General features: G+C 35.3%; 1 protein-coding gene across 2 annotated transcripts in view; it reads left to right on the forward strand.

Moving 5' to 3' along the window:
• Positions 1-27,151, forward strand: part of ASCC3 (activating signal cointegrator 1 complex subunit 3) — a 366,641-nt gene that overhangs the window by 21,508 nt on the left and 317,982 nt on the right. The window contains exons 2-4 of one of the 2 annotated variants that reach the window (XM_032651063.1): positions 12,975-13,176; positions 15,918-16,068; positions 26,323-26,882. In XM_032651063.1, the coding sequence (XP_032506954.1) occupies positions 13,087-13,176; positions 15,918-16,068; positions 26,323-26,882 (801 nt within the window). In that variant the 5' untranslated portion in view covers positions 12,975-13,086. The remainder of the gene's footprint in view (positions 1-12,974; positions 13,177-15,917; positions 16,069-26,322; positions 26,883-27,151) is intronic. The other variant, XM_032651064.1, reaches the window with a different exon arrangement.

The following is a 27,151-nucleotide window of genomic DNA, read 5'->3' on the forward strand; positions in this document are numbered from 1 at the left end:
CATATCAAGTATCTTTTCCAACCATAATGCCTTAAGATTAGATATCAGTTACAGGAAAAAAAACTATAAAAAATACAAACACATGGAAGCTAAAAAATACACTACTAAATAACCAAGAGTTCACTGAAGAAATCAAAGAGGAAATCAAAAATAACTAGAAACAAATGACAATAAAAACACGATGACCCAAAACCTATAGGATGCAGCAAAAGAGCACTTCTACAAGGGAAGTTTATAGGCAATACAATCCTAGCCTTAAGAAACAAGAAACATCTCAAATAAACAACCTAACATTACACCTAAAGCAATTAGAGAAAGAAGAACAAAAAAACCCCCAAAGTTAGCAGGAGGAAAGAAATCATAAGGATCAAGATCAAAATTAATGAAAAAGAAGAAAACAGTAGCAAATATCAGTAAAAACTAAAAGCTGGTTCTTTGGGAAGATAAGCAAAATTGATAACCATTAGCCAGACTTATCAAGAAAAAAAAGGGGGAAGACTCATCAGAATTAGAAATGAAAAGGAAGGAACAACTGACACTGCAGAAATACAAAGGAATCATGAGAGATTACTACAAGCAACTCTATCCCAATAAAATGGACAACTTGGAAGAAATGGTACAAATTCTTAGAAAAGCACAACCTTTCGAGACTGAAGCAGGAAGAAATATAAAATAAAAACAGACCAGTCACAAGCACAGAAATTGAAACTGTGATTAAAAGTCTTTCCAACAGACAAAAAACCCAGGACCAGATGGCTTCACAGGCGAATTCTATCAAACGTTTAGAGAAGAGCTAACACCTATCCTTCTCAAACTCTTCCAAAATATAGCAGAAGGGAGGAACACTCCCAAACTCATTCTAACGAGGCCACCATTACCCTGATACCAAAACTAGACAAAGATGTCACAAAAAAAAGAAAACTACAGGCAAATATCACTGATGAACATAGATATAAAAAATCCTCAACAAAATACTAGCAAACAGAATCCAACAGCCTATTAAAAGGATCATACAGCATGATCAAGTGGGTTTATTCCAGGAATGCAAGGATTCTTCAATATATGCAAATCAATCAATGTGATAAACCATATTAACAAATTGAAGGAGAAAAACATATGTTCACCTCAGTAGATGCAGAAAAAGCTTTCAACAAAATTCAATACCCATTTATGATAAAAACCCTCCAGAAACGTAGGCATAAAGGAACTTACCTCAACATAATAAAGGCCATATATGACAAACCCACAGCCAACATCCTTCTCAGTGGTGAAAAACTGACACCATTTCCACTAAGATCAGACCAAGACAAGGTTGCCCACTCTCACCAGTATTATTCAACATCGTTTTGGACGTTTTAGCCACAGCAGTCAGAGATGAAAAAGAAATAAAAGAAATCCAAATCGGCAAAGAAGAAATAAAACTGTCACTGTTGGCAGATGACATGATACTATACATAGAGAATCCTAAAGATGCTACCAGAAAACCTACTAGAGCTAATCAATGAATTTGGTAAAGTAGCAGGATACAGAAGTAATGCACAGAAAACAGTTGCATTCCCATATACTAATGATAAAAAATCTGAAAGAGAAATTAAGGAAACACTCCCATTTACCATTGCAACAAAAAGAATAAAATACCTAGGAATAAATCTACCTAAAGAGACAAAAGATCTGTATGCAGAAAAGTATAAGACACTGATGAAAGAAACTGAAGACGATACAAAGAGATGGAGAGAAGAATCAATATTGTGAAGAATCAACATTGTGAAAAGGACTGTACTACCCAAAGCAATTGACAGATTCATTGCAATCCCTATCAACTACCAATGGCGGTTTTCACAGAAGTAGAAAAAAAAATTTCACAATTTGTATGGAGATACAAAAGACCCCCAATAGCCAAAGCAACCTTGAGAAAGAAAAACGGAGCTGGAGGAATCAGGCTCCCTTACTTCAGACTATACTACAAAGGTACGGTAATCAAGACAGTATGGGTAACTGCACAAAAACAGAAATATAGATCAATGGAACAGGTCAGAAAGCCCAGAGATAAACCCATGCACCTATGGTTACCTCATCTTTGATAAAGGAGTCAAGAATAAACAGTGGAGAAAAGAGAGCCTCTTTAATAAGCTGTGGTGGGAAAACTGGACAGCTACATGTAAAAGAATGAAATTAGTACACTCCCTAACACCATACACAAAAATAAACTCAGAATGGATTAAAGACCTAAATGTAAGGCCAGGCACTATAAAACTCTTAGAGGAAAACATAGGCAGAATACTCATGACATAAATCATAGCAAGATCCTTTTTCATCCACCTCCTAGAGAGAGGGAAATAAAAACAAAAATAAACAAATGGAACCTAATGAAATTTAAAAGCTTTTGCACAACAAAGGAAACCTTAAACAAGATGAAAAGACAACCCTCAGAATGGGAGAAAATATTTGCAAATGAAGCAACTGACAAAGGATTAATCTCCAAAATATACAAGCAGCTCATGCAGCTCAATATCAAAAAAAACACAAACAACCAAAAATGGGCAGAAGACTGAATAGACATTTCTCCAAAGAAGATATACAGATTGCCATCAAACACATGAAAGGATACTCACATCACTTATCATTAGGGAAATGCAAATCAAAATTAAAATGAGATATCACCTCACACTGGTCAGAATGGCCATCTTCAAAAGTCTACAAAGAATAAATGCTGGAGAGAGTGTGGAGAAAAGGAAACCCTTCTTGCACAGTTGGTGGGAATGTAAATTCATGCAGCCACTAGGGAGAACAGTATGGAGGTTCCTTAAAAAAATAAAAAAAGAACTACCGTATGACCCAGCAATCCCAATACTGGGCATATACCCTGAGAAAACCATAATTCAAAAAGAGTCATGTACCACAATGTTCATTGCAGCTTTATTTACAATAGCCAGGACATGGAAGTGTCCATCAAGTGATGAATGGATAAAGAAGAGGTGGCACATATATACAATGGAATATTACTCAGCCATAAATAGAAACGAAATTGAGTTATTTATAGTGAGGTGGATGAACCTAGAGTCTGTCATACAGAGTGAAGTAAGTCAGACAGAGAAAAACAATACTGTAGGCCTAATACATATATATATATAGAATCAAAAAAAAAAAGTAGTTCTGAAGAACCTAGGGGCAGGACAGGAATAAAGACACAGACAGAGAATGGACTTGAGGACACGGGGAGGGGGAAGGGTAAACTGGGTTGAAATGAGAGAGTTGCATGGACATATATACACTACCAAATGTAAAATAGATAGCTAGTGGGAAGCAGCCACATAGTACAGGGAGATCAGCTTGGTGTTTTGTGACCACCTAGAGGGGTGGGATAGGGAGTGTGGGAGGGAGACGCAACAGGGAGGGCATATGGGGATATATGTATATGTATAGCTGATTCAGTTTCTTATACTGCAGAAACTAACACAGCATTGTAAAGCTATTATACTCCAATAAAGATGTTAAAAAAAATTTACTATGCATAAAACAGTGAGTAAAGATCAAAGCCATCATATCCTTTGATAAATACTTCTTTGGATTTGGAGTATATAATCCTAGTTGTTTGAGTATAAAAAGTTGCATCAGATTTCTAAAAGATCACCAGAGCTCATATTCGGGAAATGTAGTGGTGTTCCGTATAATTGTGGTACAGAGGAACAAGTAAGTGTACAAAGTCATGATAATTCTTCTCTAAACAGCTAAGACTTGCTCCAGAGCATCACTTGAGCTTTGGTTTGGTGTATGAGGGTACCTCCTGAGAGGTTTCAATTCAAATTAATCTTTTCAGGGCTTATTAGGGGACAGGCACAAATTCCTTGGGTCTGTCTTTAAGAGGCCCATAGATTGGGATGGAATGAGAATGTTGCCTTTGTCAGCTAACCTGGCCCCAGACCTTTTTCACTGGAACGGAAATATGTGCTGCCTCATATGTTGTGGGTCTCCTCCATGTGTTCTCTACAATATTGTGTGCTGGTTTGTTCCTTGTGGGATGTTCTTTCTTACTATTCTTGTTCTCATCTGTGCTGATACGTTATTCTAGCCTCTTATTTTCGCAAGAACATTTAAAAGAAAACTTTTCTTATCCTTTGTTAAAATTAATATAACCATGGGGGTCTTCTGTAGACTCTGGCTTATAGTTATGAGCCTGGCTAGGTTTTCTCCCCCACCTTTGGATGGGAAACTTGGAGTTGATATAAGTAAGTAATTGGAGGGAAGAGTTAGAGAACAACAATCTCATTTAGATAAATTTTATTCTTAACAAGACATTATAGATTTTGATTTATACAAAAAGTATATATGTATATACTCAATCATCTTTCACTTTCTTTCTCTGTTCTCCATGCTCTGAGTGTGTTTTCTAATTTGATTGGAAACTATTCAAGAGCAGTTGCTTCATGTTTAAGAATGAGTTAGGATCTAAAGTGAACTTGTTAGCTGGAAAACTATAAATAGTTAAAATTTCCCTTGAAAATTCTTTAGGAGGACACCAGGTTGTCACAACATACTGTCTCTCAATATGTTGTATGCAGCCACGTTTTTCCTCCAAACTTGGAACATATCACAGTTTCTGAGGGTGCACCAGATGAAAAAGTTGGCTTGTGTTAATGGCCATAGTTGTATATTTTTTTAAAAGGGAGCTTAGTTTTTAAACATTGGAGTCATGCAGTGCAGCAAGATTCTTAGTTTGTTATGCATGTAGTGATTGAAACAGATTAAGAGAGCATCATATTCTTGTTGCTCACCCCCATTCACTCTAGAGCATGTATTGAGTACATGAAATAGTGGGCAGAATCTCTAGTATTACTGTTTATGTCTGTCTGTGCCTTATATTTGGCCTCTTATGTTTTGATTGATTCAAATAATTAAATGCACCTGTAATGTGATTCCACTACATTAACCAGTTGGTGGCAATAAAGTACAATAAAAGTAAGGAATACAAGTTCAATACGATAAGTTAAAATTTATCTTTAGGATTTACCATGAAAAAACCACCCCATTTTGAAATGGCCATAGTAGAGGATTATATATATAATGTTTACATATATTAAGGCTATTAAGGCTGATGTTTTCTGAATTCTGATCTAAACAGTGTAAACTATATCACAACTTGAATTTTTTTAAACTTTTTTAAAAGTAAATTTATTTATTTTTGGCTGTGTTGGGTCTTCATTGCTGCACGTGGGCTTTCTCTAGTTGTGGCGAGCAGGGGCCGCTCTTCCTTGCGGTGCACAGGCTTCTCATTGTGGTGGCTTGTCTTGTTGCGGAGCACGGGCTGTAGGCGTGTGGGCTTCAGTAGTTGTGGCGAGTAGGCTCTAGAGTGCAGGCTCAGTAGTTGTGGCGCACAGGCTTAGTTGCTCCGTGGCATATGGCATCTTCCCAGACCAGGGCTCGAACCCGTGTTGCCTGCACTGGCAGGCAGATTCCCAACCAGTGAAGCCCACAGCTCGATTTTTTAAACTGGTGAATTAAAATATAAATATTTTAGCTTACTTTTTTAATGATATGGTTTGTGGGCATATAATTTTATTTTAAGTATTGAAATTTTAAATTCTAATTTTTACTCCATTCATAGGCTACTCCGTCTTTTCAGTGTTTTTATTCCTTACCTACATTATATCCCTTTTACTTTTTTTTTTTCTTCCTAATAATTACCTGGTATCCATGAGCCACCAACAAGTAATTGCTTGGCTTTATACTCATTAGGATATATGGTTTGTCTCTTCTGGAGTTTTTGTTAATTTTTATAATTAAAAATACTGTAATTATATTTTCCTAAAGTTGCTATCAATCTGTTAGACCCTTTTAGACTTGAGAAAACACAGATTTGGAATATGAAGAATAATCTTACAATTTTTTATGTGATACGTCAAAATAATGTGTACTAGAATTGTAACTTACTCATTATTGGTTAATATCATTTCACAAAGGGAAATGCATTACTGTTAAATTTTATCTTCCATATTTGAATGTTAAAAGGGCAGTTAACTTCTTTCAAGACAGTTCCTTTTTATCTGTACATATATCTAATCACTGTAAAGATTCATTCAGATAACCATAGTGGGGGGTACTTCAGGCCACAGGAAAAAATTGACTTTTAGGGTTTCAGTCTTTAGCAATTGTATTTGTTCTGAGGGATCTTTTAATGTGTGCATTTGTCATTTAGTAGGCCACGCTAAATGTGGAATAGAAATTACTGTTGGTAACAATTGCTTTGGCAGGCCAGTTTATCTTGATGAGCATTCACTGTGTCTTATATATCAGAAATTTTAACCATAAACATTATGACGTTGTATCTTTAAGACCTCCTAGGTGAATGTTTTTCCTTTCCTTTGGATCTCAATCCAGCACTTACTCATTTGCATCATTTAGGCTCCACTGTCCTCCTACTGTCCCTGTGTTATAAAGCCTTAACCCTCTATAATACCAACCTTCATTCCTTTGCCAGGTTGTTGCCATTCTAAATTTATGGTTTCCGGTATGAGATGAACATTCATTTGCCACCTGAAAAATCCTTTTATGGTTTATTAATCAATTTCCTCTCATTTTTGGTGGTAAGGTCAAACTTTTGCCTCTGTCTTTAAAAATTCCATCTCATCTTCTTTTGAATAGTCTTGGCAGATCTCAAAGAAAATAGGCGTCATTTTGGTGGAACTCTCTTTACCATATTTTTCTCCCCCATTCACCTTCTGCTTCCCATATTAGAAACATACCTGCACTTTGACTCATCCATCCCTCCATGTTCATCCTTCCATCCAAGTCTTATCGCTAGAACCATGATTCTCTCTCCTGCATTCTCAGGGACCCTACTCCCCTAAGTCATAGTCTTTCTTCTGGTTATTCAACCTCTCTCTTTCTCTATTGGCTCTACTCTGATTATAGAATTGTGGCTCAACTCTCTCCTGTATTTCTAAAACTCTCAACGCATGCATTTCGCTATTTCTTGCCTCGTTCTTTTCTTTTCAACAAGTTCCTTGAAAGAGTAGCTAGTACCCATTTTATTTCCCATTTCCTCCCTTTCTGTTTATCTTTTCTTTAAATAAATTTATTTTTATTTTGGCTGCGTTGGGTCTTTGTTGCTGTGCACGGGCTTCTCTAGTTTGTGGCGAGCAGGGGCTACTCTTCTTGTGGTGCCGCGGGCTTCTCATTGCAGTGGCTTCTCTTGTGTGGAGCACGGGCTCTAGGTGTGCGGGCTCAGTAGTTGTGGCTCGCGGGCTCTAGAGTGCAGGCTCAGTAGTTGTGGCGCATGGGCTTAGTTGCTGTGCAGCATGGGGGATCTTCCCGGACCAGGGCTCGAACCCATGTCCCCTGCGTTGGCAGGCGGATTCTTAACCATTGTGCCACCAGAGAAGCCCTCCATTTATCTTTCACCCACTGAAATTTTCTTTCACTGACCGTTTTTTTTGAAACTATGTGTACTAAAGTCATCTAAGACTTGAGAGTGGCTAAGTACACTGGACTCTGTAGCATGACATTTGAAACTTTCTTTTTTCATGTGATACCACTTTCTTTATATGACAGCTCTTTTCTGATCTCTTAGGACTCTGTCCTTGGCCTTGTACTGTCTACTCTCAAGAGGTTTTTTGGGGTACATGGATAGGTTTCATGACATTCATGCAGCCTCTGAAATGAATTACAAAATGTTTATATGTGTATATGTCTACTTTCTTAGGGAGAGGGTCCACAGGTTTATATATATAAATAATTTGACTTAAAGGAATATGTTCATCCATGATTTTAACTACGTTGAAGTGATAACACTAAATTCTGTACTTCCAGCCCAGACCTGTGATAGGAAGCCCCAAACTGTTTATCCCACTTGATGGCCCATGATCAAAACTTTCCAAAGCAGAATTAATCATCTTTCATCTTCCAGTATGCCCTCTGTACCCATACACTCTGCTGTTCTACTTCTCCTGAACCAGAAATATAGGTGTCCTGCCCTTTTCCCCTTGATCTTCACATCCTGTCCCGTGAATTTATTCTATCTCCCCAATATAAGTATCTCTCAGATCCATCCTTTTCTGCCTCTCCCTGCCTCAGTTGTATCCTCTGTCTCTCACCTGGTTTCTTGAAAAAACTTTCCAACTGGTTTGCTTGTCTTCAATTTGACCCCACCTTTCATCTGTTCACTACACTTATATTTGAGTCATTTCTGTACAATATGTTAAATTTTTTATCAGGATAAAAAATGCTTAAATTGAGACATGTTGTTGGATCTCTGCTTACATCTTTAGTCTTATTTCATGAGTGTCCGAATGCACTATTATATAGGGATTTTTTAAGCAGTAATCTGTTATTTTAGTTTTCTTCTTTATATCTGTACCTTGGAATAACCTTTTCTTCCCCACCAGGTCAGCTCATTCAAGTCCTTTAAATCTCAATTTCCTTTCTTCTTATCTACCTTCCTTCTCACCCTCTTAGGTGTTTTCTCCCTTGTCTTCCTGCAGTTATATCTACACAATTATTGCAACTATTTTTCTTTCTTTTCAACAATACTGTAAACTTGTTATTTAGGGCAGCTGCAGTCATACCAAAAATTTTATTCTTTTAATCTCTAGATCCTTGCAGTGTATCTAATATATTGTGGGTGATCTATAGATATTTGCTGATTAAATGAATAACCAAAGATTTAAAATTGGCTTTCTCATTTTGACCTTTATACATTTCAGATACCCTTAAATGTTGGTGATCTTTTTACTGGTACAGAATACAATGAGTTTTGAAGAATAGAGTTCTGTAAGCCTTATTTATACTCAGTGCCTAGCACGGTTCCTACTAGATAGGAGATACTCAAGTATTCGTGAATAAATGATTTATAGGTGACTATGAGGAAATGAGCTGTTACATTTTACAGTGTTGGTCATTTAACTGGAGGAAGAAAATAGATAAAACCAAATTAGAAAACTGAGTAATGTGCTTTACTTCATTTTTTGACAAGTATAATTCATACTGATGATTTTGATGAGCCCTCAGGAAGCTTTAGAGTTTCCTGTTCGTGCAGTGTATAACAGTGTGACCTCATTACCAGGCCCCGTTGTTAGATCTCTTCTTAGAGTTTCAGTGTGAGCGGTATCTTGTTTTGTTAGGGTTTGTTAGGTTTGTGAATTAGAGTAAAAATCAATGAAATCTTAGTGCCTGCTTTTTAAAGAGAGGGACAGGACATTCAGATTATTGTGAGATATGTCAAAATGATGAAAGTAGTGGTCCCAAATACTTGTTAATTCATAAGACCTTGCCTGAGGCAGAATAGCCCATATATCCCATGTCTCTTGTTCTGATTCTACATTTTGAAAGCACTAACGTGTGAGGTTAAAAAGTAGGTTCCGAGGCAGAATACTGTTCAGTTTAGTGTCAAGACCTTTCTTTAAAGACTTCTGACTTAATGTTAGTCATCATGAATAGCGTTCTTGTCTTTGAATAGAATTCTCTCAATCTAGGTAGAGAATTTAAACTCCAGTGCCCTAAGGCATACATTGTATGCTTTACTTCTCAATGGATGGTATTAGCTATGTTCCATCTGTAGGAGAATTGAGAAAAAAGTCATTCAGTTCACTTTCAGTAAAACCTTGCTGAGAAAGACTGCTGGGAAGCAGATTGTGCAACCTAACTCAAGCCACCGAATTCTTAGTGTAGACGGAAACTCCTTGGTTACTATTGATTTGAGACAAAATTGAATGGTGGCTTCAGAATAAAAGATACTATCTCTAAAACTGGTTCTCAAAGTATGGTCCTTGACCTGCTGTATCACTGGAGAATGTGTTGGAAATATAAAATTTTTGTGCCCCATCACAGTGCCATCTGATCTGCTGAATCAGAAACTTGGAGGTGAAGAATAGGGTGGTGGGGCTTAGCAATTTGAGAAGCCCTCCGGTGACTTTGATGCACACTAAAGTTTGAGAGTCTCTTTGCTGTCCACTGACTCCTACTTTCATTTCTTCTTCCAGATGCTCCAGAAAGTATGTTATCTAGTGTTAGAAAAATCCAGATGTGGTTCTCGGAATCATCTCGTTTCCAGAAATGCTCTCCTAAATTCATTCCCAATGGATACTTGAAATTTGAAGTCAGCTAGCTAGGGAGTTTATTTGCAAATTGGATCATTTTACTTTTCTGATTAAAGTTCTTCAGTGTGGTGTGGATAATCCATCCGTTTTTTGCCCCAGCCATTCTCATACCATTTCCTTACAGATTTGTAATGCAATCATCTATGTTTTTTAATCTTTTGATTTCTAATCTAATTGTATTTTGCTCAGAAAATATGAGCTATATCAGGGGTCAGCAGACTAATTTGGTCACCCTGAGCCCAAGAATGGTGTTTTTTTGTTTGTTTGTTTTGCTTTTTTAAAGAAAAAAAAAACGAAAGCAAAGATTATACAGCAGAGACTGCGTGTGGCCTGCCAAACCTAAGTATTTACTCTCTTTCTGCAAAGTTTGTTGACCCCTGATCTATATGATACTTACTTTTTGAAATTTGTTGAGATTTACTTTATGGCCTCGTATACATAGACCATTTAAAATTGTTACAAGTGTACTTGAAAAGAATATATATCTTCATATATGTTAGGTTAAATTTACTAATTTCACGGCTCAAGTTCCCTATTTTTTGTTGAATTTTTGTTGATTTGACCTATCAATAGTTAATCAATTATTGAACTTTCACTTTGATGTTGGACTTGTTACTTTCTTTTGGAGGTCTATTTGTTTTAATTATTTTGAGGCTATTCCATCAGGGCATGCAAATTCAAAAGTTTTATACCTTCTTAGTGAGCTGTATCTTTTATTATTATGTAGAGAAGTGTTTTTTCTTTTTTTCCCCCATCCCTAATAATACCTTTCGTTTTTAGAGTCTATTTTGTCTGATCTGATACTATTGATATAGCCACCAGCTACTTTGGGTTATTATTTAACCAAATATTATTATTGTTTATTTGGTTATTATTTACCGCTACTTTTGGTTATTATTTATAGGAGGATCTTATTCTATCTCTTAACTTTCAACCTTTCTCTGTCCTATTTTAGGTATAGCTCTAGTGTTTACTTGATTGCTGTTTAGTAATTCAGTCTGTCAATCTTTTGGGTGTTAAGATTAATTCATTTACATTTATTGTGAGTATCGATATATTTGGACTTGTTTCTCTTTGATCTACTTAATGTATACTTTGTCTAGTTGTAACAGCATACTGGGTTATTTCTTCAGATCTCTCTTTCAGGTCACCACTTTTCACTGTATTTAATCTATTGTTTAACTTATATATTGATTGTTTTTAATTTAACAAGTATGTATTTTTATTTTTAAAAGTTATATTTTCAAATTTGCCTAGTCATTTTTTTTTTTTTGCCTAGTCATTTTATTATTATTCATTATTTTTAAATTCTCTCTTATTTTGTTAAACATTTCATACAGTTATTTTATATCTAATTACACTAATATAGGAGCCAGAGATTTTTCCAAGTATTAAGCTTTGTAATAACTTCAAAGGGTATATGCAATCAAGAAGAGCAGAAACAGGGAGTGGTCTGAGACATCCTATATGTCCCCCTAGTTGTTCTTTCTTTCAGTCTCACAATAGACACATGCTCTTTGGCCCAAACAATTAGTGAGGTCTCTTAATTGAGTTTTGTTGGTCATTTCACACTGTGAGAAGTGTTTGGGTTATAAAACATCTCTATTTTAGACTAGAGTAGGTTTTTATAAGCTCTGCACTATTGACATTTGGGGCTAGATAATTCTTTGTTGTGAGGAGGCTGTCCTGTGCTTTATAGTATGTTTAGCAGCATCACTGGCCTCTACCCACCAGAAAACAGTAGTACCGTCCCAACCCCCCAGATGTGATGTCCCAAAGTGTCACCAGATATTGCCAAATGTCCCAACGGGGGCAGAGTCATCCCTATTTGAGAACTGTCCTAGGGACTTACATAGTTTATGTGACATTCTCCAGGCAGTCATGCCTTATAAACATTGTAGTTTTGTTGTAATAAGCTATCTTAAACCAGGATAACCCTCTAAGAGTATTCCGTAGATGAGGACTCCCCTCATAGTAAATATAAAGTCTATTTGCCAAAAGATTAGTTGTTTAGTTGTTAGCATATAAACAAGATTAGGTCAGATTACCTGACTTCTTTCTTTCCCTGGGAATTCTCCCCTTCCTCAGCTGCTCTAATTCTTTTCTCATTCTTCAGTCTCCCTGTTACCATGGTCTCCTTTTCTCCATTTTTCTTCCTTTTATTATTAACCAAATAGTTAATGAGTGCCAAAAATATTTTAGTACTGTTTTGTTTGCTAGGGGAGATCAGTGAAATGAAGGTCTTTTTTGTCATGAAGCTTACTCTTTGTGGGGTAAGACAATATATAAATAAGTAAATAAATAAGAGAATGTCAAATATTAATTAGTGCCTATAAAAATAATTGAAATGTTGTACTATGATAGACAGTAACTGGGTAGCTGCCCTGTCTAACATTGAGTGGTCAAAAAAGGCCCCATCTCAGGAGGCATCTTTTAAGCCAAGACTTTTGTGTCAAGGAGTCAGCTGTATGAGGATCAGAAGAACATTCCAAGTAATGCAAATGCAAGTAGGTGGAAACATGCTTGATACTTTAAGAAGAGAAAAAGCCAGTGAGACTGAAAGTAAGGGATAATGTGAAATGAAATCAGTGAGTGTAAAATGAAATTGGAGAAAAGATGGGCAGGTGCTTTTATCTCTCTCAATATTATTGGCTGTAGTAATACAGTATTTGACACCTGTACTTAGGAATTGGTAGAATTCTTTTGAAGGAATGTTATGGTAGTACCCACAAACAAGTGGGTTTTTTTTTTGTCTGTTTCTTTTTCACCTATAAGCCAATGAATTATTAAATAAACTACTTGGGTAGAAAATGTGTCAGGAGAATTTTTCAACATTGGTAGCAATTGCTTTTTAACTAATTAGTTTCTTTTTTTCTTATACAGGCTAATTTGTTGAAGTTGATTACCTCTCCCACCTCCTCTCTACAGATAAATATCATCTTGTTTTGTTTCACTTTCGGGTTTCTCGTTGTATGGATCGCTGATTGAATAATAGATGGCTTTACCTCGTCTCACAGGAGCCTTGCGCTCCTTTTCAAATGTCACCAAGCAAGATAATTATAATGAAGAAGTGACTGACTTACAGGTAAACATTTTAGATGAAAACCATTATAAACATAAGACCTGGGCAAATATTTGGCATTCTTTTTCTCAATTCTGTGTGCTTTTTTTGTTTGTTTTTGGCTGCATTGGGTCTTTGTTGTGGTGCACAGGCTTCTCTCGTTGTGGCACGCGGGCTCAGTAGTTTGGTGCCTGGGCTCTCTAGTTGTGTTGCGCAGGCTTAGTTGCCCCGCAGCATGCGGGATCTTAGTTCCCCGACCAGGTATCTAACCCGCGTCCCCTGCATTATAAGGCTGATTCTTAATTACTGGACCACCAGCGAAGTCCTTGTGTGCATTTTTAAAAATGGAAAGTTTTTACCTTTTTTGGTATTATACCAAGAAGGGGAATGTGCATATTGATGTTTGCTGTGGGAATACTTATCTTAAGCACTTACAAGTTTATTGTGAAAGAGAACAAATAGAACTATGATATTGAATCCTTTGTTAACTTTTCTGTTCCTAAGATACCTGCCTCAATTAATTTCGTAATTTAATCCAGTAATTTACCTCTAGATCATCTGAGTAAGTTTTCAGATCTGTGGTCAAATTCTTATCAAATGTGAATATTAATCTTTTAAACTCTGTAGCTTGTCTCATAATTCACTTCTGTCTTGTCCTTATAATTGGTTGTGGATGTAATAGGCCTAAAGGTCCATGAACTGTGCATATGAAGGAATGAGCCATTTAATATAGTATATGAAGGAACTGGCCCTATGCTGTTTTTTAAAAAACAGCAGTCCCTTTTCTGACTCCTTATTTGACTCTTGTAGAATATTAACATTGTTTCCTAGTAGGTTGGAATTTTATTGCTTAAAGCCCTTATGCAGTTTTACAATTAATAGCTTCACTGAAAGATTGATACTAGGAAAAAAAGATTTGTAACAGTCTTTAGGTAGATTTTTCCTCTAATGATGATACAGAATTTTGCTACACACAAAACAGTTAACCTTCTTTATGATGGGAGCTATTTTGCATTTTCACAGCAATTAAAATAAGGATATATTCTATACAGTTAATTAATATTGCTACCTTAAACTTGAATTATTTCCTCTTTGCCTAACCAAGGCCCTTTACAAGTTATTATTTATTCATTTATTTATTTTTTTTTTTGCGGTACGTGGGCCTCTCACTGTTGTGGCCTCTCCCGTTACGGAGCACACTCTCTGGACGCGCAGGCTCAGTGGCCATGGCTCACGGGCCCAGCCGCTACACGGCATGTGGGATCCTCCCAGACTGGGGCACAAACCCGCGTCCCCTGCATCAGCAGGCGGACTCTCAACCACTGCGCCACCAGGGAAGCCCTACAAGTTATTTTATATAAGAGACGCAACAGGAGATTTTAAAATTTGAAAGTTATAAGGACGACATGCTCATCCCATGTCATTTAATTTGTTTTTGTAGGCTTTTAAACACATTTTCCCCCTCTGAGGGAAGAAAGTGGCAGATATAATAGCCTCATTTTAATGTAATTTTTTATCTTGGGAAATATCCAACATATACAAAAGAGAGAGAAAAGTAACGTGAAGCTTTGTGTACCTACGACCCATTATAACAACTTAATTCAACTTAGGGCCAGTCTTATTTCATCTCTATATTTGCCTGTTTTCCTCCCTTTAAACCCAGATTAATTAGCTCCATTTCAGTTTAGAAAACTGAGGCAGGGAAGTAATAGTGAATTATGAAAGTAATAGGAATATTGTCAATAGAACCAAGAGGAAAATTACAGTTTTCTGTCAGACCTGCTACTTTTCATTTGGTCACAAGACATGATGAAGTTTAATCCATGGATCAAGTCCAATGATATGAAGTAAAATTTTTATTGCTTTCTGTGTCAGTTCTTGAGAATGGAAAGATTTATAGTCTCAAGGAAAGTGTGTGTATAGATAAGAATCTCCTGGATGCCTAACTTGTTCTAGGATCAGACTTAGGAAAGCAATACTGATTTGAATATATTGAACCTGTCATAGGAGTCTTATTTTCTTTAAATGCCTTTCATCAAAACGCATCACATAAAGTTCTTATATACAGTATGGTTTAAGCTATGTTAAAAACGAGCAGGAGGGGCCTTCCCTGGTGGCACAGTGGGTTGAGATCTGCCTGCCAATGCAGGGGACATGGGTTCGAGGCCTGGTCTGGGAAGATCCCACATGCCACGGAGCAACTGGGCCTGTGAGCCACAACTGCTGAGCCTGCGCATCTGGAGCCTGTGCTCTGCAACAAGAGAGGCTATGATAGTGAGAGGCCCATGCACCGCGATGAAGAATGGCCTCCTCTTGTCGTAACTGGAGAAAGCCCTCGCACAGAAACGAAGACCCAACACAGCCAAAAACAAACAAATAAAATTTAAAAAATAAATTAAAAAAAAAAAGTGAGCAGGAAAAATGGAAAAGAGGTATGTGGGGTGTTACCGTATTGTTATCTGGATGTTGGACATTTTGCTTTTTACTTTGCCGTATGAAAATTATTTCATAATGAGTATTCATTGTGATTAAACTGTAAAAAAAAGAAGCTTTTTAAAAACATATCTTTAAACAAATGAGATTCTTTAAATCACAGTTAAATAAAGCTCCTTCTGGGAGCTGTAAATTTGGATGTGAGTAGATACAATTTTGAATTCTTGTGGGTAGTGCCAAGTTGTATAATGTAATGCAAAATATATGTAATAAATGATAGAATTGAGAAAATCTTTAATCAGTACGTATCTGTATTATTCTGTCTGTTTCAGTTGAAGCGGTCTAAACTTCATGAACAAACTGTAGGTTTGGACCTGACATGGATGAAGATTGTAAAATTTTTGAATGAAAAGCTGGAGAAGAGTGAAATACAAAGTGTAAATGAAGACTTAAAAGATATATTGCAGGCTGCAAAACAAATAGGTATAGTTTTGTTATTTTTTTTAATCCACTAAAGTTCAAAAATAGATGCCTTTTAAACTATATACTATAGAGTGAAAGGTTAAAATTTCCAGGGGAGTATTCATAATTATGAGACAGCCTTATCTATCAAGGAGCTTAGGATTCAGGGACGCAAAAGTAAACTAGTAATTATAATACAGTCAACTTGAGGGATTTATAGGAATTTAGAGTTTTAAACCACTGTCTTTATTGAAATAAGGATTAGGGTAAATTAAAAATTTTCTGTAGTTGGAAGGAACCTTAAGATGCCACCTAACGCATAGTGAGGGCCAGTACTGAAGCTGAAACTTTTCAATTCCTGTTGCACACTATATTTACATCATTTGATTACATTTGAAGGAAATTGTAATTAGAGATTGTAACACTCTGTGCTTAACACAGGTTAGTTTCCAAAATTGAAAAACAGTAAAACAAAAACAAATCATGTGACTCTTCGGTAAAACATCTGAGTTTGTTCATGGAAATTCATTGTCCCGTTCCAGACTCCGATAATTAAAAAGCATAGTTAACACTACTGTAGTTCTAACTTCAAATTCAGGTTTCTACCTATAAAAAGTTCAGACTGATAACTTTGGCTCTGTATGATCTGGCCTTCACCATTCTCTCTGACCTTGAGTCATCCTTGCTTTCACTAACTGTGCTTCAGACACATGGCCTTTTCTTACTTCTGCAAACTCACCAGGTTGCTGCCTATTTGGGGATCACTGTACGTGCTGTTTTCCTGTGCTGAGAATGTTCTTCTGTCCTAATCTTAGAGTGTGTAGATCCTTTCTTGTTATTCTGAGCTCACCTGAAAATTATTTCCTTAATGAGGCCTTCGCTGATCATCTAATCTTAAGCGGTTACCTAGTCATTCTTTATCTTGTAACCCTCGGTAACATTTTCTCCATAACATTTATTATCTGATATTTTGCTTGTTTGTTTATTGCCTGTGTTTTGCTACTAGGATGTAAGTTTCATGAGAATAGGATCTTATTTTTCTTGTTCAACACACTCCATCCCCAGTGCTTAGAATAGTGCTTGGTATATTTTAGGGTCTTAATAAAATTTCACTTGATAAATAAATGAAAAAGTTTTCTCAGGTGATTTCTTAGTAGAATGAAAATTTAGATCCTAACTTCACCATATGCTGGTTGGCAGTTTTCTTCCCTTCACCAACTTTGTAAGGTGTTTCTATTATATCTTGTATACTTGAAGACTTTTTATTTATGATCATCAAATCTTAGAATTTATTATTCAAATATTTTGACTTTGATGTATTATTTAATTATCATTGGTTTGTAGTATAGTATAATATTGAGTTTAATGCCCCCATAATTTAAGTTGTGAAAGTACAAAATGAATGTCATGTATGTTTTTGCTGTTAGATGATCCTTTGAAGTTCGAGGGCTTTGGTGAGAATTGAGATTACTTACTAAGCCTAGGGAAGATAGAGCACACTGATGTGATTTGTGACAGCATTTGACATAGACTTTATGTTTTAAGAATACTGAGGCAGTTAGGTTCATTAGAAAATAGTAGCAAAAATGCAAAGTCTCCAATCTACCTAGATTACCTTGAGTAGGATCGTAACCCTTCTGGGCTTCACTGTCTTCATTTCTAAGATGTTAGAATTATTTGTTGGGGGGTAGTCTGACTTAAGCAGTTTTCAAAAACTGTAATATCCTTCCTTTAATTTTATTATGAAAATACCTCAGAATATTTAGCAAAAATAGTATAAAATATTGAGCTTATTCAGTACCATGACTAAATATTTCTTTATTAAATGATGTGGAAATTAAGGTTATTAAAAAATAAGTTATTCTTTAGACTACTTCCCCCAAATATCTCTGAAAAGTCAAAACTTATTGTTTTAAATAGCCGATCATTAAACATAATTCTAGGAGTTTTGCCTGTTAGCAAAAAGCATCTGAGTCATACTCAGGAACTAATCTATTGACTGACGTGTTTAAGGAATTGATTATTTTGAGATGTAATGTCTCAAAAGAATATTTTCATGACAGATAAAATCTTAGGGTTGTATTTAGGAAAATGCTCTATTATATCTACTTTTTAATGGTGTGTTTAAGTTGAAAAACTATTAGTGAAACTAGTAGTTGACTAGTAGTCATCCACTCTGTCTGAATGAAAATACTGCTGATACTGCAAGTGTAATTAAAACTAGCAGCATTGAAATGATTAGTCTTACGGAAAAAAAGTCTTTGTGTTTCCTCTTATATCATTCTTTTAGCACAGGTAATTTTGGTATAATTGTGTTAAAAATGTGGAGCAAGAGAATAAAGTAAAAAAAACAATCACTTATATTTCAGTTGAGCATAGTAGTATGAGGTACATGTATTGACCAGTGAGAGTAATAGGTATTTTAAGCTGGAGGGGACATCAGGGAACATTTTGTCCAATCTCTTCATGTTGTATGTGAAGAAACAGGGTCCTTGAAGGTTAAGTGAACCCCGTGGTTGATTTGTGGCACAGGTAGGCCTAGACCAAAATTCTGAAATGGAAACATGATGGAAATCCTAAATTCTTTCCTTTCCTTGTAGTTAGAGATCATGTTCTGTCCAAGTCTACTTTTCAGCTATTCTCAGATTGACTGCCTTTGCATATTTGCCCTAGTTTAGGCTTTTACTATAGCATGTCTGAACTACTGCAGTAACCTATCGCCTCACCCTTCCTTTCTTATTCAACTTCTTCACAGTCACTAGACTTATCTTTTTTTTTTTTAGACTGATTGTTATAAGAAGCAAAACTCATTTTTATTCCCAGCTTGCTCTTTAGACCAAATTCCTTAGAATGGGAAAGGAAAAGTTCCTTTATGAATTGAAATAATTTACCTTTTCATCTCCTTGCCATTCTGTCACATGCAGCCTTTGTTCCTAACATATATAATGTTTACTGTCTTACTTTCCTAAGCAGTCTCTCTGTCATTATGTGTTAGCATAACTTTCCCCATTGTGATTATCTGGTAAAATGCTTCTCATCTCTGAAGAAATGGCTTAGGCTTCATCCATGTCCTTTGTTATTTCTTTCCAGTGTTAATAGACAGTGTTCCATTAGAATGGCATCTATTCTATATTTTTTAGAGTACTTTCTCATTATTTGATATTTACCTCTGTCCTCTCCCTCATGGACTGTGAATGCCTTGATGATACAGGGATTCTAGGAATCACAGTGTCTTTGTACTCCAGTGCCTAATGTGGTGCAAGGGATACACAGATGTTCAATAAGTAAATGAAGTATTGAGAATCCAACTAAAAGTCAACCATGGTCTCTACTACCTCTGATGCTGACAATGTCTTACAAGTGGTAGCTTTTTAAAAATTTTTGTAATTTTAAAGTACTTATTTTTCTCTCAGGTTTATATTTGATATATTCTTATACCTTTTTACAATTTCATTCTCCCCACAAAGAGTATTTTAATAGTAAAACTTAGCTTGAGGGAGAAAATACTATAAATTATTTAAAAATAGTATTCTTGGCACTTAATCTTAGTTTATTTAATTACTCATTGTAGATATAGCTATCTCCTCCATGGATTTTGAAGGATAAGCATAGTCATATTAACCTATATTCTGCTCGTAATGAAACTTTGTCAATATATTTTATGTGCTCTAAGTAAAAACATTTTTGAAAATAAGAGGTCAAGATTGAGAATGACAGTCAGTAAAATGCATTATGTATTAGGCATGTATTTCTGTTATTTAGAGTTTTAAATGAGGCTAAGATTTCAGGAGGCTAAGATTTACACAGAGTACATAGAAAGTAGGATGGGGGTCAAGAATGGTGGAAAGATCAGTAGAAAGACCCAGCAGTTCCCTAATCAGCTTTGTAAGTGAATCTCTCTCCTAAGGCCAAACAGAATGATGTAATAATTTTACTCTGAATCCTCAGTACAGATCAGGACTCAGCCAGAACTGAACTAGTTGTTTTTTTTTTTTTTTCAGTGTTCAAGTTATTTTGCCATACATAGACACATTTGTTTTGCCTTCTTTAATTTATAACCCCTGCTTTATTTGGATTTTGGTGTTTTTATACATTTTACTTTTAATAACTTTATCTTTGAGAAAAGCATGAACCAAAAGGTAGGACAGGAGTAACTTACAAAGTGTGATTTAGGGAATTTGGGAATTCATTATGTTTTTTGAGTTGTCAAGGAAATAAGATTTTACTATAAAAAAGTGAGGAATCAAAACTGAGAGTGGAAAGCAGTTTATAAAGTAATGACTGGAAAAAGGAAGTATAAGAAGGTATTATCAGAATCTGGCAATTCTGTCTATGGAAGCAAGCGTAGGCATTTAGAATAATAAAGGCCTGTTGTGTATGGGATATGGCAGGAGGTTTAGCAGAAGTTATTTGTGAAAAATAGCTATCTTGAAAATTGTGGATTCCAAAAAAGTTGACTTCTACTTCTCATAGATTGGCAGACAAAGTGACTTGGAACAGCTCTCTGCTGAGAATAACTAGAAAAACTGTAAAACATAAAATTTGTTTGACTGCATCAGCATACTACCAAAGCAGTGAAGAATTATGGGGCCAAGATCTAGAAGCAGGAATAAACCCCAAAAGCATGACCCTGGTTTGGGCCACTTTTTCCTAAAGGTGACTGTCCATTCTGGAAGAGGAGGCCAGATGGAGAAGAAGATGAGACAATGAGCAAAGCTTTTGACAGATTCAAAGGACCAAGATGACAAAAATGACTAAAATGGACAAAAGAGGAAATAGAAAATCTGAATATATGACTATTAAAGAAATTGAATCTGTAATTAAAAACCTTCAGACAAAGAAATCTATGTGCCTTTTTGGCTTTACTGGGCAAGGTCATTCAGTGTCATTTAAAAAGGAGGGTATTGTTGATTAAGGGAGGTTACAGGCATATAATAATCAAACGTAATATACTATCCTTGATTTAATCCTGAACCGGAAAAAAAGTATAAAGATATATTTGGGGCCATTGTAGAAATGTGAATATGTGTTGGGTATCATTAGGTAATATTAGGTAAGATCTTAGGTGAGATAGGTGGTGTGGCTATGTAAGATATCCTAAATCTGTGTCATGAAGACTGCAATATACTGTCAAATGGATCAGTTAAAGAAATACATGTGAGAGAGAGGGTGCAAGTGCATGTGAGTGCACAAAATGTTAATTATTAAATGGGAAAAAGTGTGATTTCATGTAAAGCAATAAAGGTTTAAAAGCCATATGATTATTTAGTAGATGAAGAAAAAACATTTTATGAATATCTAAAATCCAATTGCGATTAAAAAAAATACTTAGCTAACTAGGAATGGAAAAGGAGCTTCCTTAATTTGCTAAAGGGTATCTATAAAAAACCCTAGATCAAACGTTACATTTAATGTTACAGCGTTGAAAAATATTCTCTTTTGAGATGGTGAATTAGAGAAGAATGCCTATCATCACTTCTGTTTCTCACTGTACTTGCTAATGTAATAAAGCAAGAAAAAGAAAGAAAGAGTATAAAGATTGAAAAAAACTGCCATTAGTCAAATGACTGAATTTAGCAAGGTCAGTATAAAAATCAATTTTACCTCTACTTACGAGAAGCAATTTTTCAAAAATGCCATTTTCAAAAGTATTAAAAATCATCAGATACCTAGATGTAAATTTAACAAAAGGTGAGCAGGCTTTCCTCTTGGAAAACTAAAATATTATTGAGAGATCTTAAAGATGCCCTAAATAAATGGAGGGATATGCAAAGGCTTGAAACACTCACTACTATAAAGATATCATTTTTACCCAAATTGATCTACAGGTTCAGTGTGATCCCAGTCAAAATCTCAGCAGGTTTGTGTTTGTGGGTATGTGTTTGAATGTAGAAATTTACAAGATAATCTGAAAGTTATGTGGAAATTCAAAGGTGAAGAACAGCCAAGTCAACCTTGAGAAACAAAGAGGGAGAGCTTACTCTCTGCATATTGACTTATTATAAAGATCAGTAATTTAGACAGTGAAGGATTGATCCAAGGATAGACGAATAAACCAGATGGAAGAGAGTCCAAAAACTGGCCCACAGATATTAAGGATACTTGATTTATCATGAAGGACTTCAAGTAGTGAGACATGGCTGAATGTCTCACTACTTGAAGTCCTTTTGGGGGAATAAACTTCAGTTATTTAACCTTTCTCTATCTGTGTTTCTCTGTAAAATGAGGAGAATGATTGTAAGGTTCATGTGACAACTTTAGATAATATACTTGTTAGAAAAAAAAGTACATTAACAGGCAGTGGACACAAATATGTAAGAGGGAAAAAATGATGAGAGTATGGGATAGTTATGTTTAAATTGAATCATTTTTGTACTTTTTTATATGTAATGCTGTCCTAGGAAAGTTGCTGGTACAAGTATTTTACATACTTGTAAAATAAATCGTCATAACTATCAGTTAGCTAATCTCTATTCAAATATAAAATGTTTATAGCCACTTGCCTGCCTTGCTGGTATTTTTAACAAATGGAATGAGTTTAAGTTAATAATGTGATGCAGGGTTATAATATATTGGTATTTACAGTTACAGATCAAGTGTCAGGGATAAAATGGACATTTAAAGTTTGGCCATAACATGAAAAAATAAATTTGTAAAATACTTTCTCCTACACATAGAAGAATTAATTGGTCAAGGAACTCATTTGTTGACAACTTCTAAATTGAATATTTAGCAATTAAGGATGTAAACAGTTGATGGATATTTTTATTCATTTTTCAATTAAAATTTCCTACTCATCCTTTTTGAAGAATTCCTCAACTATAAAGGTAGGCAACTAAAAAGTTATAATTTACAACCTTTTAATTCTTAATATTTTGTAATCAAAAGAAAAATACACAAGTAAATTGTGTATTGAGGATGATTTGATTGTCACTACTCAACTCTAATTTTACAAATTTGTTTTATGTTACAGTAATCAGTTACTAATTATATATTTACACTTTTACATTTCACATACATCTCATTTGTTCTCAATATAACTGTAAAGCAGGCAGGGCAATGATAATTTATTATTAATAAAAAGTATTCTAGGGCTTCCCTGGTGGCGCGGTGGTTGGGAGTCCGCCTGCCGATGCAGGGGACACGGGTTTGTGCCCCGGTCCGGGAAGATCCCACATGCCGCGGAGTGGCTGGGCCCGTGAGCCATGGCCGCTGAGCCTGCGCGTCCGGAGCCTGTGCTCCGCAACGGGAGAGGCCACAACAGTGAGAGGCCCGCGTACCGCAAAAAAAGAAAAAGTATTCTAGTGACCTTTTAAGCATATCTCTTTAAATGTATTCCAGTTGAAGTGCTAGGTGCATAGAGCCAGTTTTCTGGGCTATAGCACCAGTGTTTTATGTATAGAAAATTAGATGTTCAAGTGGTAGGTAACTAGACTAGCTTCCTTAAAGGTTTGGAGATCTTAAGTTTCAAACTTTAGTCAATTGATTATTTAATGAATATTTTATTCTTTACTGAGACTTTATTTTGAGGACAAAATGAATTTCCTAAAATCCCTATTCCTCTCAGAAAGATTAGCACAGTCAGTGGTGTAATTGACCGAAGAGTTTCAGACTAATAATCATTTAATCTTAGCAGTGGCAACAAATGCTGTTTGCCAATGCTTCTGAAAAACTGGAACTCCCAGACTCTCAAGTAGCTCGCTACAGAGATTCAGTTTTGAGAAACCCCTTTGTGGTGTGGACACGTGTCTGTTCTTAGCAGCCCAACGCAGAGATGGGATGGCGTAGGTTGTGCAGAAAAATTAGTAGTTAGGCAAGGATATTCACCTGAATGAACCACCCTTACTGAACAAGGCTTAAGAGTTTAAAGTATTTGTTATTTTTGAAATTTTGTAGATTACAGAAGGGCTCAAATTAAAAATTTGAAACCTTGAGAAAATTGGTTTTGATCTTTGTAGATGTTTTATAAATCTGCAGTTATTTTTTTTCTTCAGAAGTGAACTCATAACTTACATTTTTTTTCTCACTTAATGTATTTTGGAGGTTATTTTACGGCAAGATATATGGATCCACAGCATTATGTTTAATGAATGTAATGTATGGCTGTAACATAATTTAACCAGTGACCTAATGATAGGTATTTAAGTTAATTCCACTTTTGGTAATAAATTGACTATTCTCAAATTTATTTCCTACAGTGGTGATTATTTATTTGTTTATTAAATGAGAATTAGAGATAAATCTACTTTCTAGAAGTGTAGTGTAGTAGAAAGAACTTTTTTTAGGAGTTAGAAGATTTCTTTGAATCTTGTTTAATAACTAAATAGCTATTTGATCTCTCCCAAATTTAATTCTGAGTCTCTATTTTAGCATCTAAAAGATGGAGATAATTTTATTAGGAAGAATTGAGATAATTTAATGTAAAAGTTCTTAGTAAGTTGTTTAAGGAAAATCCCAAGTTGCAAAAATGATACTATCTTTACCAAAGAGTAACATTTACAATGTTAGATAAAGAATGAGTTTGTAATTGTGAATTCCAGTTTTGGTCAGACTTCGGTAGTCCCAAACCTGTTCAATTATCTGTAGAGTTATTACAATCCCTAAGTTATCCAAAACCTAAGTTCTCCAAACCTCATATGTAGACTGAATAAGTAAAATATACACAAATCCTATTCAATTAATTAATTCAAAAGCATTAGTTAATTTCTAGAAGGTTTTTGTCATGTATTCTCCTAAATACTAAAAGAATAATTATATGTCAGATGGTGTTTTATAAATTCTTTATAATCGTAAAAGTAGACTTCATACTTAAAGAATTAAATAACGACATACATCGTAAAATTGCTTATCTTCACTTACATAAACTGTTAGTCTTCTACACACATTTGTAAACATCAAATGAAATAAAACAATAAAAAGTTACTCAGGCAATGTGGTATAATGTAGGAACACTAGTTTGGTGTCATTGAGGCCTGAGTTCACTTCAATTCAACAGTTTAAATCTCTGCTGAGACACCTGTTTTTGGCTAGGTAACAGTGAGGGAATACAGGAAGGTACACAGTATTATCCTGACTTTGAAAGAGGCAATTGAGCTGGATTCTGAAACATGGGTAGTATTTGAATATCAGAGGCCTTGGGGAAGATTAAAATAAAGGCATAGGAAATAGGCATAGAATAGAACAGGACCTGAGTTTTGGATGTTAAGAAATTCTTGTTGGCTGGAGCAGGAAATGTATAATAGCCAGTAAAGCTGGAAAAAAAGAATTGGGTCAGTTCCTGGCATGACTTGAAAGCAAAGTATAGGAGTTTGGGTTGAATTTCTGAACTATATCGTAAGCTGCTCAAGATTTGTGATTAATGTGATTGGAGCCATGGTTTCAGGAAGATGATGGTGTTAATTATATTATTGCTAACTTTACCAATATTACTTTAGGTTAAGTCTCATTGACTTTTGGGACCTTTTCAAGATTGAATTTCCTTTTCTCTGCTCTTAGAATATTCTTTGAATTCTATGACACATATACAGGTTCTTCTTTTATTTGAGGGAATCAGATATGAGATATTAATGCCTTAAAGAAATTAGGGGCTGCTCCTTTTTACTTCCTCTTACTTTAGTAAGAATTTACTTCTGGCCTCTTCTCAAGAGCAGAATTTAAAAGAAAATGTGTAATATGGCTGACTATTTTAAAAGATTCTTTTTATGTTCATCCTTGACCTTTCTACCCTTGTAGAAAAGGTATTAACTGTTTTTAAAACTTTATTTTTTATTGAAGTGTAGTTGATTTATGTATTAAAGATTTTTGAATGAAAACTATGTAAATTTATTTCTTGCCATCTCAAGTGTATAGTACGTGGAAAGGAAGTTAGGGATTTGTGAGGCTCCCTTCCAGCTCCAGAAGTCTATAATTCAGACTTTTTTTGCACCTTACTTATTTAACTAGCTCATCAAATCAGTTTTTAAAATTTGGTTTTAAATAAGATTTAGCTAATGCTTCAGATTGTTTTTAGAAAGAGGTCAGGGGTTGTTGTAGGTAATTACTTTGCTATAACACTGATAATGGGTTATTTACCTAATACAATTCTTTGGGAATTTGGGAATGGACTTAAAGGGATTTTCCTGTTACTGAATTGGCTATCTTTATCCATCTATAGCAAAATGTCAGTGTGTTTTCACTGTTGGATTTACTCAGAGGAAGATTTGTAGTAGTTTCTTTGAAAATGGAAACTTCAGCCATGATCCATTTGAGCTAATGCTGTTTCTTTTGTCTGAATAGTTGGAACGGATAATGGGAAAGAAGCAATTGAAAGTGCGGCTGCATTTCTCTTCAAGATATTTCACTTGAAGGACTCTGTTGGTCACAAGGAGACAAAGGCTATCAAACAGATGTTTGGTCCCTTTCCCTCATCATCTGCCACTGCAGCTTGTAATGCTACTAATCGAATTACTTCTCGTTTTTGTAAAGACAGTCTTACTGCTCTCATCCAGATGACAACAGATGAATATGGTGATAGAGTTTTATTTGGTAAAAATTTAGCATTTTCCTTTGACATGCATGATTTGGACCACTTTGATGAGCTGCCAATAAATGGTGAATCCCAGAAAACTATAAGTTTGGATTACAAGAAGTTTCTGACTGACCATTTTCAGGAGCATTCCGCCCCGGACCTCAAGCCTGTGGAAAAAGCAAACGACTCCTTTTTGTGGTGTGAAGTTGAGAAGTACTTAAATGCAACTTTAAATGAAATGGCTGAAGCAACAAGAATAGAAGATCTTTGCTGTACTTTATACGATATGCTTGCTTCTGTTAAAAGTGGTGATGAACTTCAGGATGAGGTATAGTTGAAGTAATTGCAGTTTTATCTTAATGTGAATTATCTTAATGAAATAGCCTTTTAAAATATGGGTGGCTGGCAAAGAAAGTATTTCTTTAATTTTGTGCTACAGTGGTCAAATATGTAGCCAAATGGTTTTACATAGTAGACATGTGTATCTTTCCACTACGTAGTTGTAGGAGGACTGTGGGTGTAATGAATAGTAGAAGAGTCTAGGGCAGTAGTTTGGGTGTCCACAAGTCCTGGTTACTGGGACAGTTCTGGTTAAAC

The sequence above is a fragment of the Phocoena sinus genome, chromosome 12 (genome assembly GCF_008692025.1).
Source record: "Phocoena sinus isolate mPhoSin1 chromosome 12, mPhoSin1.pri, whole genome shotgun sequence".
NCBI lineage: Eukaryota > Metazoa > Chordata > Mammalia > Artiodactyla > Phocoenidae > Phocoena > Phocoena sinus.